Source organism: Arachis duranensis, chromosome 4 (assembly GCF_000817695.3).
Source record: "Arachis duranensis cultivar V14167 chromosome 4, aradu.V14167.gnm2.J7QH, whole genome shotgun sequence".
NCBI lineage: Eukaryota > Viridiplantae > Streptophyta > Magnoliopsida > Fabales > Fabaceae > Arachis > Arachis duranensis.
Window position 1 is genome coordinate 112281770 of NC_029775.3, and position 15050 is coordinate 112296819.

Below are 15050 nucleotides of genomic sequence, written 5' to 3' on the forward strand. Positions count from 1 at the left end.
AATCTTATTTATTCTATTTTTAAAAAAACTAATTTCTTTCAAAATTTAAATAATTAGAACGACTTAAAATAAAGAGTAATTATACAATTTTAGTTCTTTTTCTTAAAAAAAATAGAATTCTAACTTATTATTTTAACTATCCTTCTAATATCTAAAGAAATTTAAGTTTATATGTTTAATATTTTGAGCATATAATATATATCTTTAATTTTTTTACATATTTAAAAATTAAAAAAAGTTAAAAAGATAGTAAGTTAATTGTTTTTTAAAATTATTCGAAGAGTTACTTAGTGAAAAATTAATTTAGAGTAAACTTTGGATAGACACAAATTGGTAAGGTCTTTGATAGACAGAAAAAGTATTTTAGGGCCAGTTTGGGAACTCGATAAGTAGCTTTTTTAACTTTTAACTTATGAAAAGTGGTAGTATTAATGTCTGGTGCAATTTTTAAAATTAAATTGCAACTTTCTAAGAAGCTATTTTGGAGCGTATAGAGAAGTTAAAAAAAATGACTTCTCTCATAATACTTCTACTTTTCATTACATTTCTATAAAATAAGCACTTTTAGAGTTAAAAATTCAAACACAAAATAACTTATTTATAAGTTACTTTTAACAGAGTCATTTAATATTTAAATTATTTTATCAAAAGGAGCTTAATTAAGTTAGTTGGCCTATGTAAGGAGACTCCCACGAACGTGAAAAGAATTTTGAGTAAAGAATAAATAGGTCTCTAATTTCTTTTTTTGTGAATATTTTTGTTTTTAACTATTGAAAAATACTTTTAAGTTCCTGATATTTTTAAAAGTTGGATGAATCAGTCCCTCCATTTAAATGTCTCCGTCAGACTCAACGAGTGTCACGCGTACGCATCGCCATAAATTTAGCAAATTCTCGTTTTTTCATAAATTTTTCAATTGCATACTTTTTTTTCATTTCTTTTAAGTCATTCTTACCTTTAAAACTTTAAATCACTCAAACAACACATATCAAAATATTGAATAAGAGAAAAATAAATTAAATTATGGTAAATCTAATAGAGATATTGTAGTTATTTTTTATAAAACAAATTTTTCTTCAATTAATTTGCCTTCCACTATTAAATTTTCAAGAGAAAATTAATTTATATGTATTACGAAGGAGAGAAAGAAAAAATGTATATAAAGCGGATACGGAAGAACATTAAGAGAAATGGTGAAAACTAATCACCAGTTATACGATATGATTCTGAAATTAGGACTATTTTTTTTTTAGTGGTAAAACTAGCTCAGTGATTTACTTATTCTGAAATTAAGTTTCAAATTCATTGAAAACCAAAATACAAATTATAAAATTCTAAAATATATGCAACTCAAATTACTCTACTTAACTAAATAAAATATGAAATGCAAAATTGACGTTATTTATAATTTTATTAAAAATACAACTTAAAGAAGAAAAGTATTGAATGCATGTCATTGTAGTATTAGTAATATATATGGAAGTAGATTTTCTTAATTTTTTTTGGTAAGATGTAATTTTTTATCGTTTAATATTTTTATTTTTTAATTTTATTTAAAAAATATAAAATAAAAAATTATGTTAAGTTTATACTAAAATCAACCATTAAAATTAGTGATTAATATAAAATACACATAAAAATATAAAATACACACAAAAAATTAGTAAAATTATACATATATTTTTACACAAATATATGATGGCTGATTTTAGTATGCAAATAGTATTTTTATAAAATGAGAGATCACACTTTATTTTTATAAGATTGATTACAAAAATATATAAAAATATTTGTTATGATGCCTAAAAATTATTGTTTAATTGGTGAAAAAAATTAAATAATTAATTTTAAATTTAAAAGTAAAACTTAAATATTTAAAATGATAAAAACTAATTAGTTAAACAAAAAGTTAAACACTAAATAAAAGATACTATAAAATTGACCATATATAAAATGAGGGCAAATACTATCATGTAGATAAAAATATTATCTACATGTATAGATGACACTTGTAAATTTATAATGAAACTAATATATAGTGCATTCTACTGGAGGAAAACAAATTTATTAACAATGGACCTTACTAAAAAGTAGATTTACAGTGTGTCATATCACACGTATAATCGTCATTAGGATTGATGAAAAATAATTTTGAGAAAAGGACAAATAAGTTCCTGATCTTTTATTCTGCGGATATTTTCGTCTCTGAATATTGGAAAATACATTTAAATTCCTGACCTCTTTGAAAATAAGACGAATCTGTCCCTCCGTCAAAAAGCCACCGTCAGACACAACGGAAAAGTCTGACGTGACTTCCCTTCATCTTACCTGGCATGACGGATGCCAACGTGGCACGTTAGTGAGATGGAGCATTTGGAAAGTGGACAAATAAGTCCCTGGAGCCCATAACTACGTCGTTTAGATTGGTGCCCTAATCTTGAAATTCGTTTGGCTTCTTCGTTCAGGCTGGTGGGTGGTGGTGAGGAGAAGAGTTCTGCGTATGTTACCAATGGCCACGCAGGGGACATCATCAACCTCAAGAAGAAGCGTAAGTGAATTTAGAGAAGAGAAGTCTGGTTCAAGCTTAGTTCCATCTGCGCTTCATGCTGGAGATGGAAACGTCGCCGTCGCACCGAGGTGTTTCTGCGGAGTTTATGCAATAATGTATATGTCGAAGACAGTTAGCAACCTTAACAGAATCTTCTTAGGTTGTCCATTCTATAAGGTAAGTTAAGGAATTTTGGCTTTGGTCTGATGTTAGATGGTTGCAAATAGTATCTGATCATTGGAAATTTTGACAGGGAAAGGAAGGTCATTGCAAATTTTTTGTTTGACTCGATGAGCATCTTCCCAGAATAGGAAGCAATTGTTGCATCTGTGACAGGAAACATGTTGAAGATGTAGAAGGGGAAGAGGAATTAGATCATAGAATGGCTGTTTTGGAAGAGAAGATTGTTGTTTTAAAGAAGAAGAAGAACCCATTAGCTTGGTGTATTACTGTGATTATATGTGCTGTATTTGTTGCTTTTTATGTATCTGTTACTTGAGAGATGTAGTAATGACATCATGATAGAGAAAGGGATGTACAGAATTTTTTCTTGTGTATTGAATCATGCTATTTTGGCAAGTTATGCATCCTGTAATCTAAATGCAACTATAGCTATTATATGAGTATGTTCAAATTATGTTTTGAATAAGTACATAGACAAGAAAACGCTGAATTAGGCTTAAAAGTAGCATACATAATCCATGAAAGTTGATGTTCGATAACAGAAAAAGTTTCCTAAAGCTTTCCAAAATGATATAGTCTCCTAAAGTACAGAGTTTGATGAAGATGAAGCTGAACATGACAAATTAAAAGTTAGCCTCACAAACACAACATCACAGATCTTAAAACTCAGCCAAAATACAAAAGCAAGTTTACTAAAACCTAATACAAGGCATAGTAGAATGCCCAAAGTCACACAGTTTTTCACTTCTTTGGCACAATGAAAGGTGGGTTAGGAATGAATTTGAACATGCCAGTTGTAGTCGTGCTTGTTGGTGCCAATGTCTCCTGGGTAGCTGCTGCATTTGGTCCTGGAATGACTTGAGGAGGATGTGGGCCAGGTGGATTTGGCTAACTTTGAGGTGGGAGTGGACTGGGGTTTAGTAGAGCTGGTGGCCTGAAGGTCTTCACCTGATAGCACTGCAATGACTTGTTGTATGACAAATGAACTATATACGGGCACTCATCATCCATGCATCCCACCCTAACTCTCTCCCTATCATTCTTTATCCACCTAAGCTCTCTACCCTCAGCAATGAATGAGTCCTTCACAACTTCCTTAAATCTGTCTATGGTTGCAAACCTAGTCCCTAATTCAAATCGTCCCTCTCCAAAAGCATATTGATCATCAAACTCAGGAAATATTTGCTTGCTGGATTCATCATCTGATGATACAGGAGTGTGTAAATCCTCAGAATAGTAGTCATATATGGGGTCATCATCATCATCTTGGAACCCACTCACATAAAACCTCACATCCCCTTCTATGTTGGGCTGTGCATCTCTGTTGGGCTCTTCATTAGGGCCTGGCCCAATATCACCTCTGGGCTGTTGCTCATTGGGCTCAGTCTTGGCCTGCTTCTCATTGGGCCCAGTCCTGGCCTGCTTCTCATTGGGCCCAGTCCTACCCTGCTGCCTTCTCTTCACCTCAGATGCACCCATTCCACTGTTTTGTCCCTTCTTTACCCAACTTCTCTTGTTTCTTTTCACACCTGTCTTCTTTGCAGCTGGCTTCTTTCTAGATGCCTTACTTGGCAATACAATGTTTTCCTTTGTCTTACTAACTCTCTTCCTCTTCCCTACTCTGTCAGCAGCACTATCATCACTCTCACTTTCAAATCCGGGTGGTGGAGGTTTGTAGGGCTCATCCTCCGTACTCTCATACCCATCATCCGAAGATGAAATCTGAACCTCTTCTAACATAGGACTCTTACCTTTACCTTTGTTTCCACCATCCTCCACAATCTCAGGCTCATCAACTGGGTGGTCAAAGTACAGGTAAAACTCATTCATCTGTGCATTCTTCATTTTGTTCTCACGCATGGCATTAATACCTGCATCCCCCGTCAAGATGTGCAGTTCCGACTCAACATCAGCACTCGTTAGATCATACCAATAAACTGCATTGTACGATTGGTACCCCAAACCTTTGAATAGTGTGATCAAGTCCCCAAAATTCACAAAATCCAGGTCCATTTCGGGAAACTTCTCTACCTTTCCATTCTGATAAATAAGGGTTCCATCACTCGTTCTAACAAAACTACCTCCATGGTGAAAAACTGGCACGACAAACACATCAACCATCTTCCTAAACAAAAACACAAAAACCAATGATCAAATAAGCGTACACTCAAACAGCAATGTCCTCAAACAAAAACCGAAAACAAAAAACAACCAAGAACACCCTAAACCCTAACATTCAATCACTCTCACGGGAACCACGCACATACTTTTTTAGCCACTACTATCACCATGCACAGACAATCCTTTTACAAAACAGTTTTTACTTCCATAACCATAGAACCTAAAAATCAACACATTAAGCAGCGAAATGGATTCTTACCTCCGGTGACGAAGACGGCAAATCGGACAACACTGAATGGTTCTCCCTCCTCGACAACGAATACGCAGCGAAAACTCCTCAGTCTGGGTAGTGATTTTGGAGGGAGAAACAGAGTCTTCTTGAGTTTGATCGTTGGTCTTCTTAGGGCTTAATGTTATTCTCTCTCAACTGTGTGGGTGTAATGGACATTGTACATAAGTCAAGGAGTGATAATGCAGTTAAGGGGCACCAATCTAAACGACGTAGTTATGGGCTCCAGGGACTTATTTGTCCACTTTTCAAATGCTCTATCTTACTAACGTACCACGTTGGCATCCGTCATGCCAGGTAAGACGAAGGGAAGCCACGTCAGACTTTTCCGTTGTGTCTGACGGTGGCTTTTTGACGGAGGGACAAATTCGTCCTATTTTCAAAGAGGTCAGGGATTTAAATGTATTTTCCAATGCTCAGGGACGAAAATATCTGCAGACTAAAAGGTCAGAGACTTATTTGTCATTTTCTCAATAATTTTTTATCCCGCTACAAAGAATAAATCAAATAAAAAATTAACTATAACGTAATTATAGAGTTACAAGTAATGGAAGGTTATAATAGTTTAAAATAGTATTAAGTAAAACAATATTAAAAGTACTATAAAGTATGGATTCTAATTTTATTTTTTATTTTTTTGTATAGTTTTGTAAAATCAATCATTATAAAATTTATGTATTGTATTTTATTGTAACTCTCTTGTAATATAAATGATTCATTGTTGATCTTATTAGAATCGACAAATTAAATACAAAATTAACTATAAATAATAATAGAATTCGATTATCTAGTCAGTTCAATTGTCTATATATCAAATGAATTATGATGCTATAAATTTGAGATCCCTCTAATAAACATTTTATAATATAAGGCCGTATATATCTTTAATTGAGAGTACAATTTTGTAAGTGTGATTCTAATTTATTATGATTATTGTTATTATTTTTTTTATAAACTGGATTGTTAGTCCCATTAGATAGAACAAATTAAACAAAAATTAGCCATAAATGATAATACTGAAAAATTATACGATACCAAAAAGGAACATTAAGAGGGCTACAAAAAAACTATACAAAAACATACTAAAAAATACTAAAAAAATACTTAAAAAATTATATTATAATTTAATATCATATTTTTTATTAATTATTTTTTTAAAAATAATTTTAATTTTTTAATTAATATTATTCAAATAATATAACATTTATTATAAATTATGTTGATATAAACTTACTTCTATTTAAAATTAACTCTATAAAATTAAATTCATAGACCCTAAATAAAATTTATAATTTAGGGTTTAACTTCACATTCATTAACGTCATAACAAATTAATTCTATAAACTCATCAACCAAAATCACTTTCATGAACACATCACTGTTTGCACATTATAACTGCAACCAATCCACAATGTAAGCCTAAATTTATTACAAAGTCAATAAATTCATTACAAAGCCCACCACATGCATACAGAATTACAGAGTAGAAAGTTCAATTACAATATGCCAATCCTCTCAATGCCACAAGGCTACAACACAAGCAAGATGTACCTTTTAAGTCCCAAAAAAAAAAAAGTAACGCATACCTTCTACAGTTCTACAGACGTCCAAAAAAATTAACTTAATACTTCTTATTAGTAAACTAAACCTAAAAGCTAAACAAACCTACTAACTTCAATAATAACCTAAACTTACTCTGACTTTGTCCTTTTACACAGCTCCATTTTAGACCTACCACAATAGGATCTCATATGAAGCCGCCACATGTCTTCTGCATGCGTAAATACAAGTTCCAATCTACACAGTAACAAAATCCTAAAATGAGAGATCACATGTTATGTGAACTAGTGTAAAATTCGCGCTAAGCGCGAGTTTCTTTTTAATCAATTCGAATAAAATTAAATTTAATAATTATGCTTTTAAAATCTAAAAAATTGATAATGTAGAAGATAAAATAATATAATATTAATATAATTGAATAACAATAAAAAAAATTAATTATAAAACTATTAATTAGGATTGGCTAAATAAAAGGTCCAACACATTAATTATTTTTTTAATTACGTCTAATTTCAAATAGATAATACATGCTAAATTGATAACTTTTTACTAAAAGAACAACACATTTTAACTCTTATTATTATTTGAATACTATTTTTATAAAATAAGAATTCAATTTAAAATGATTCACAACTTTCATACAAAAATCATAATTTTTTAGTTTTTCTAGATAATAATGACTATACTTAAAATTTTAAGCTTCAACAATTTCAACTTCTCTGGAGTCTCAAATATTCAAAATTACTCACTCTACACTTCTCACTTTAATGCTGGTGGAAACTCCAAATCAGTTAATAATAATAATATAGCAACTAATACTGATTCGTGTCTATACAAATCCAAATTCCCTTAATTGAATTTATTCCTACTTTAGATTGCAGGTTGGAATTTAGTTAACGGCTTAAGCTTCGTACTAACATAACTGTATTCAGATTTATAAATCCCTAAACAGTTTCCTTTTATTCAACATTTATTGAAAAATGTAAACAAAAGTGCAAAACTATTGTAAAATAGTTCCCTTTCAAAATATCACCGCAATTTAATATATAATGGACAATCAGATAGACATATGATTTTAAGGTTTAAAAAGATGCATACTACAATAAATTCGGGTTGAGGCAATCCTTCAAAAACGTTGCCTATAATAAAAAAAAGCGATGCCTTTGATCAAAGGCAACACTTTCCGACAAAACGCAACGCTTTTTTGGGAGTTGGCTATACGGCTATTACCTTTGGTCTAAGGCAACGTTTTTTTGCATCAAAGGGAACCCTTTTCATGGTAACATTTAAAAAATGTTGCCTTTTCTACTAAAAAAACAACTTCATATAAAAATTGCCTTAGAAGACCCAAACACAACACATAAAAAACTACTTTATTGCAACACTTTTTATGAGTTATATTTTTTAATATATAAAGCAACACTTGTATAAATTTTTCTAAGTTACTTTATCATATACCTAAAGTAACAACTATATAAATTTTTCGGAAAAGCTCTGCATACAAGCCATTAGGGCTTGTATGCTTTACAAGTTTATTAAACAATAAAATCAAAATACGCGCTGCTCCACGTACGTTGATTACACGCGCTATATAACATCTCGCGTATATCTAACTTCCAAATTTAAAATATTTGTTTCCTTCTTCGTTTTTGTTATTTTGAGATTTGGTTGTTCTTCTTCTCGCGCGTCTTTCCTCATTCTTCTCCATCGATCTTTTCCTCTCCTTTTTTCACTGGTATGTTCTTCGTTTACGTTACCTTTTTCTCTCTCTGCAACTCGAGCTTCGTTTTCTCTTTTGATTTGTTGTTTTCTGAAATCAAAGTTTGAACTCGTTTTGAAGATAATGGATCATTCAAGCTCAGATTGTCTGCTGAATCCAGGCGAAGTGGATTATGAATTTGAATCTAACGAAGTTCCTGAGGTTTGATTTACAGTAATTTGTATAGCATTGTGTAGTTTAAAAATTGCTGAACATTGACTGTGAAAGTAACACGTTAACATGAATCTGTCGATTCAATGTATTAGTTGTGATTAATTACCTGGAATTTATAGCAGACGCTCGGGTGTAGATCAATTCTTCTTTGGGTGTATTTTAGCTATAAGTGTGGGTGTATATACACTTTACTGGTTTTTTGTTATTTTTAATTGAGTTGTTGTTGTTCAGGTGTATTATATCAGACATGATTGGGTGTGTTTTTAGTTTTTGACATGGTGTATATTACATGTAGCAGAGAGGGAAAATGGAAATCTAAAATATCTCCAACCGAGAAGACCAATCCGACAGCCGGTTTAAACTGTCCTGCAAGAATTTATATACACACATTGAAGGATGTCGGTGCTTGGATCATTTCAAAGGTTGTGCTGGATCATTCACACCCCTGCTGTCCAAACAAAGCAGAGATGCTCAAACAGCACAGGGAACTAAGCATGTCCATTCGTCGTACGATAGAAAATAACGATGAGGCCGGTATCAGACCAAGCAAAACCTACCAATCATTTGTTGCGGCTACCGGAGGTCACCGCGAGTTAAATTTTATTGAAAAGGACGTGAGGAATTACATTACCAGGGAAGTGCGGAATGTTTCCGAACAAGAAGATGTAAAGGAATTCGGGAAATATTTCTTAAGAATGAAAGAGAAGAATCCGAATTTCTTTTTTGAGCTCGAACTCGAGGAGGATCAATCGATTAAGCTGGCCTTTTGGGCCGACGCAAGAAGCAGAGCAGCCTGTGAGTATTTCGAAGACGTCATTTCGTTCGACACCACCTACAATACAAACAGGTAACAAACTGTCCCTGTTTATGATGCTAAATTAATTTATTTTTACGAATCCGCAGCAGAGGTGTATATTGGCCATTTCATTGGGTGTATTAGAAGCATTTGTTGGGGTGTACCTAATGATTTTGCATTCTGGACCATGGTAATTTGTTTCAGGTATAATTTGGTCTGTGGTTCTTTTGTCGGGGTGAATCACCACGGTCAGTCAACACTTCTCGGATGCTCTTTGATGAAAAACGAAGAAATTGAATCATTCAAATGGTTATTTCAATGCTGGTTTCGTTGCATGGGAGGAAACGCTCCGAAAGGGTTTCTCACCGATCAGTGCGCATCAATGAAAAGGGCTTTAGAGGCCTGTATGCCAACAAAAGTTCACCGCTGGTGTATTTGGCACATCATGAAGAAGATTCCAAGCAAATTAAACGGGTACAAGGGACATGCCGATATCGAACAAGAAATGAGCCATGTTGTTTGGAACTCTCATAGCAAAGACTCATTCGATAGGAATTGGAACAATTTTCTTCTGAATTTTGGTCTTGCGGACAACAAGTGGCTTTCAGGTAATGTGTTTTTAAAATCTGCAGCAGAGGTGTAAATTTTACGATCTCTCGGGTGTATTTTACAGTCTGTGTTTGGGTGTATTATGCAGATCTGTACAAAGACCGTCACATATGGATTCCTATCTATCTGGATCACCACTTCTGGGCAGGGATGAGAAGCACACAAAGGAGCGAGAGCATGCATTCATTTTTTAACAAGTACATCACCCAGAACAGCTCGCTTATTCAGTTCGTCAAACAATACGATAATTGCCTCGGAAGCAGGGAGCAAGCAGAGAGAGAATCAGATGCTGCAGATTTTCATACGGTCATACCGTGTTCAACCAAATCCTCCATTGAAGCTCAGTTTCAAGATGCGTACACTCACGCAAAGTTTAGGGAAGTCCAAGCGCAATTCAGAGGAAAGGCGAATTGCATCACCAGATTAAAGAATTCTGCTCTAGGCTATTCAGTATACGAAGTCGGAGAAAAGTTTCCAGCTCAATATTCAACAAGTTCGCGGTTACCTACGACTCAGTTGCAGCCGAGGTAAAATGCCAATGTTTATTATTCGAGTCGAGAGGGATACTGTGCCGTCACGCACTAAGCGTGTTAAGCTTCGAACAAGTAAGCCAAGTGTCCCCTAGATATATACTGGAACGATGGAGCAAGAAGGTAAAGAGGTGACACACACACATCAAAAGCAGCCACGACGAGCCACTAATGGAGCCAAGAAGCAAGAGGTTCGACCAATTGGTTTTTCGTTCACAAAATATTTACGAATTTACCTCCGAATCGAAGGAGCTGACTGCAATTCTGCACCGTGCGTACGATAACGCCATGGCCGAGATGGAAGCATTAAAAGCCAAAAGGAAGGGGACATCTTCTTTATCCCACGAAGACGCCAACTTGGAATCCGTTAACGAGCTTCAAAGCCGGCCAAGGATTCGAACAAGAGGACGTCCAAAAAACATGCTAGGTTCAAAGTTGGAGAAACAGATTGCAAATGCCACAAAGAAGAAGAAGACGAAAGTTTTAAGCGAGGTAAATGTAATGTTCTTTAAATTTGTGGCGATTGAGTTTATTTTTCTCGTTAATAGTTTAGCTAATGTGTGAATGTTATATTCAGATAAACCTGTTTGATGCTGCATTAGCGGCGCATTCAAATTGCAGCCAATATCAAGGACACGTTATAAATTATCAGTTCAGGGTACCAGCAGCAGGGGATAACTCTTTGGGTGATTAGTTATATAGAATATGGGTGTAAAAGCACTGTTCTTTTTGGGTGTATTTTTATAATTCACAATTAATATATAGACACATATATAGATACATATAGAACAAAAGCTGTGAAAATTCACAGGTTATGGGCGTATATTTCATTTGATGTTTTTCTTCATATTTTAGTACATGTAATTCATTCATTTTGAATACAGCACAAACAGTTGGGTGTATATTTTATTCAATCTTGGGTGTATTATTAGACTTGCGTTGGGTTTAACAGTTATATAGATACATATAGAACAAAAGCTGTAAAAATTCGCAGGTTATGGGCGTATATTTCATTTGATGTTTTTCTTCATATTTTAGTACATGTAATTCATACATTTTGAATACAGCACAGACAGTTGGGTGTATATTTTATTCAATCTCGGGTGTATTATTAGACTTGCGTTGGGTATAACAGTTTATAATTTACGTTTATATATGCCTTGATTTTTTGCTTCATATTTTACCACCTGTAATACAGCTTTTGAATACATCACAGGCAGTTTACCAGCACAGATAGTTTAACTATCGGAAAAAATATACATGGAATAGAAGTTGTTGATAAATGGCAAATATTTACATCATTTGTTCAATTTACAAACTACCCAGTAGTTGGATTACCCAGTTTCTATATCAGCAGAATTAATTTGACAAAACGGACTCAATAATACAGAGGATGGCTTCGACAGCCTTATAGCACTACTCTCTCTAATTGCCCGATCTCTCTGTTTATTCATCTCACTGAATAGTATCCGGGAAGCATACTCCACTCTATGGTGGTCCACCTCCTCCTACAATTAAAAAGTATGTTATGTTTAAACAGAAATATTAAGTCAGTAAAGTAATACAGAGTTATATAGTTCTAAAGACAGTTACCTGTGGCCAATTATCCCATTCATACTTCCCCTTTTTAATGTTTTCCGGCTCAATTAACTCAAGCCACTTCATTACGTAGATAGCGCAGTCATAGCTGAAAACGAAGAAAATAAATTACAAATCTCAATTAGGAAAGTTTAATGTTCAGAGTCACAAATTTATACCTTGTTTTTTGGCCTGATATTTTAACATATGATGCTTTAATTTCCTTATCCGTCTCGCCTTTCTCCAGAGGTTTCCCGCCGGCATATGTTATCAATCTTGAAAATACATATCCCTTAAATACCAAAACAAATCAGTAATACACACGAATGAATGCACAGGATACACCCAACTGAATATGGAATATACACCCAACACAACCTTCGAAATAGACCTATCTATTAAAGTAAAGAAGACAGAGGCAACTTACAGTGAATTTATTAATGTCCTTTCTCTCATCGCTTGGAGCTTTTTTGTGTAGCGGGTCAAGTATTTGACATTTCCACTTTGTTGTATTTATCAGCCATAACCACCAATGTCCTGAGTGGCAAACAGGAGCAAAAATCTGAAGGATTGTCACATTTCAACAGTGTGTTATTTTATTTGGCATATAAGTAAATAAGCGAACTAACAAATATAGCAAACGAAAACTTACATATGGATGCGAACTTAATTTTTTTCTATCTATGAAGTGAATGAAACTCGGGTAGGCTTCCACCCTGAATTCCTTTTCGTTTTCGGGGATATGAATTCCCCCTTGGGTGATCCGAAAGTGCCATGCTCTGCAAGAATTGCGAAACAAGAAATGAAATACTGAAAATACACAACTTACACCCAATCTAACCTAAAAAATACACCTAAATCAATGCAGAAAATACACCCAAAGTTCGTAGAAGTAACACTTACCATAATATCGGGGGGGAGACAGTATATTTGTTCTTGAAACCTCTTTTCATTTTTCTGGTTTAGGATGAGGCAGATGGCAGATACAATCTAGAAATATATGCCGAAATCAATTTTAAATTAATAAACATTGCAGTTGACTTTGGTGTAAAAACATTAATGTTAGTCTAAAATTACCTGAGATTCTATATCACTTTTTGCCTGGAGGGATGCAAGGTGCATTCTAATCAAAATGTATTCATCTTGGGCAATCAGAGTGCACATGTGCTCATACTCGTTAGTATTGCCATCTGCGTCTGTCTTCAGTCGCGTCCCCCAGATGTAGCACTTTTGTTTCATATCATCCGGAATTTGATTTATTCCCCCAGGAGTTTCAAACTTTGCAGAACTTTCTCCCCCAGTCTCCCTCTGAATTTGTGGACTTTCGTCTTTTCCCTTTGCCGCACTGCTTGCTAACTTTTGGACCAAACTGTCCAATTGTTCCAGCATAGTTGCAGCTTCTGGAGATTTTTCCCTTTCTGTCTCCTGCGTTTGTTTGAGGGGTTCAGGAGTGCTGCACAGTTACACAAAATTAATCATGGCGTAAAAAAAAATTGATCAGGAACAATATACACCCAAACTGTTAGCAAATATACACCCAAACCCTAAACAAATATACACCCAATACTATTTCTTACGTCTCTCTAGTCCCTTCAATCCGTAGCATAGGGGTTGGTTCGAAATCTGTGTCAGTGGTTGTTTGGGATGTCGGCACAAAAATCTGGATCGGGACTCTAAACAAGAAGAAAAATGAAAGGTTAACAACGTATTTGAAAATAATAAGGTTATAAGGTTGAAATATTCTTGGGAAAACTCACATTGCAAGCACTTCCAACGGTGTTTGTTCCCTCACAACCATCATATTCGAATCAGTCGGACTCAACCTAAAATACACCCAAAGAAGGTCAAAAAATACACCCGAACAATTCAAAAAGAAGACATGCTTTGTTTTTTGAGAACTTACATACTTGCAGTTTTTGCTTTTTTTGCTGCCTTTTTTTTCTTAAATAAAATAATAAAGGGCTTTTTTCTAAAAAAAATATATACAGAATTAGAAGTAGAAGGTATTAGAAGAACAAAAGTAACGGTTATTTGAAAGAGAAATTACATGCTCTGTGACGGCTGGTTTACACTACTCTGTTCTGTGCGTCCTTGAGAGGAAGGATCATCACTTCCCAAGTTCACAGCCGGTAGTCTAAATAGATTTCATGTTATTCAAACGAAATATACATCCAACTTAGTAAACAACATACACCCAACTTGATGCACAAAATACACCCAAATTGTTTCACAGAATACATCCAAATCATGATAACAAGATTTTATTAAATAATAAAGCTTCTTACGTTTCAGAGGACACATAGTGACCTTCTGTCGATCGCAGGTCAGCTTGGTTCTCCCTGCGAAACAAGATACAATTATTAGCAAACAAAAGACACCAAAATCTCAAATACACAGCACAGCCCTAGCAATTCATCGAGTTCGTCACTCGATATTTCATATGTCTCACTACATTCATAAAATAAGACGTTAACAAAAATAATTACGATGATAGACCGTAGTATAGCTTACGAGGTACTGTACCCGTCAAAGTATTGATCTTCTTCAGGAGGTGAATCCTCCACAACAACTTTTTTCTTTTTTTGTTGTGTTCTGGGTGGAAAAAAACAGTACCAATCAGAAATAAAAAATTAATTTTATCACAGAATTTTATCCAAAGAATTGCTTACTTTTTTGGAGTTGTTTTTGTTTCTTTCTTTTTCTTCTCCTTCTCCGCAGGAGATGATTCTTCGCTCCTATAAGTCAATAAAAGACACCTCAGTTAATACACGAAATCTTTATAACGAAGCCAAAAGAAAGGAGTAATAATTTCAGGACATTACTCATCACTTGGTTCAGATTCAGATTCTGAATCAGAATCTGACTCCTCTTCCCTCTGCTTTCTTTTTCTTGAGTCCATTCTG

The 15050-nt window shown here is 34.1% G+C and overlaps 1 protein-coding gene across 1 annotated transcript; it reads left to right on the forward strand.

The window, feature by feature from the left end:
* Positions 1 to 9128: 9128 nt before the first annotated feature.
* LOC110280579 (protein FAR1-RELATED SEQUENCE 5-like) lies at positions 9129 to 11263 on the forward strand. Its single transcript, XM_021141669.1, has 3 exons — positions 9129 to 9481; positions 10491 to 10566; positions 11147 to 11263. The coding sequence occupies exons 1-3, from the start codon at positions 9129 to 9131 to the stop codon at positions 11261 to 11263; spliced, it is 546 nt and encodes a 181-aa protein (XP_020997328.1).
* The last annotated feature ends 3787 nt before the right edge of the window (positions 11264 to 15050 follow it).

Excerpts from the sequence above, each read along its gene's own strand:
- LOC110280579 (XM_021141669.1), top strand. The coding sequence starts at position 9,129 with ATGTCCATTCGTCGTACGATAGAAAATAACGATGAGGCCGGTATCAGA. Across the intron at positions 9,482-10,490 it reads ACCACCTACAATACAAACAG|TATACGAAGTCGGAGAAAAG; the intron begins GTAACAAACTGT and ends TAGGCTATTCAG. Across the intron at positions 10,567-11,146 it reads ACGACTCAGTTGCAGCCGAG|ATAAACCTGTTTGATGCTGC; the intron begins GTAAAATGCCAA and ends TGTTATATTCAG.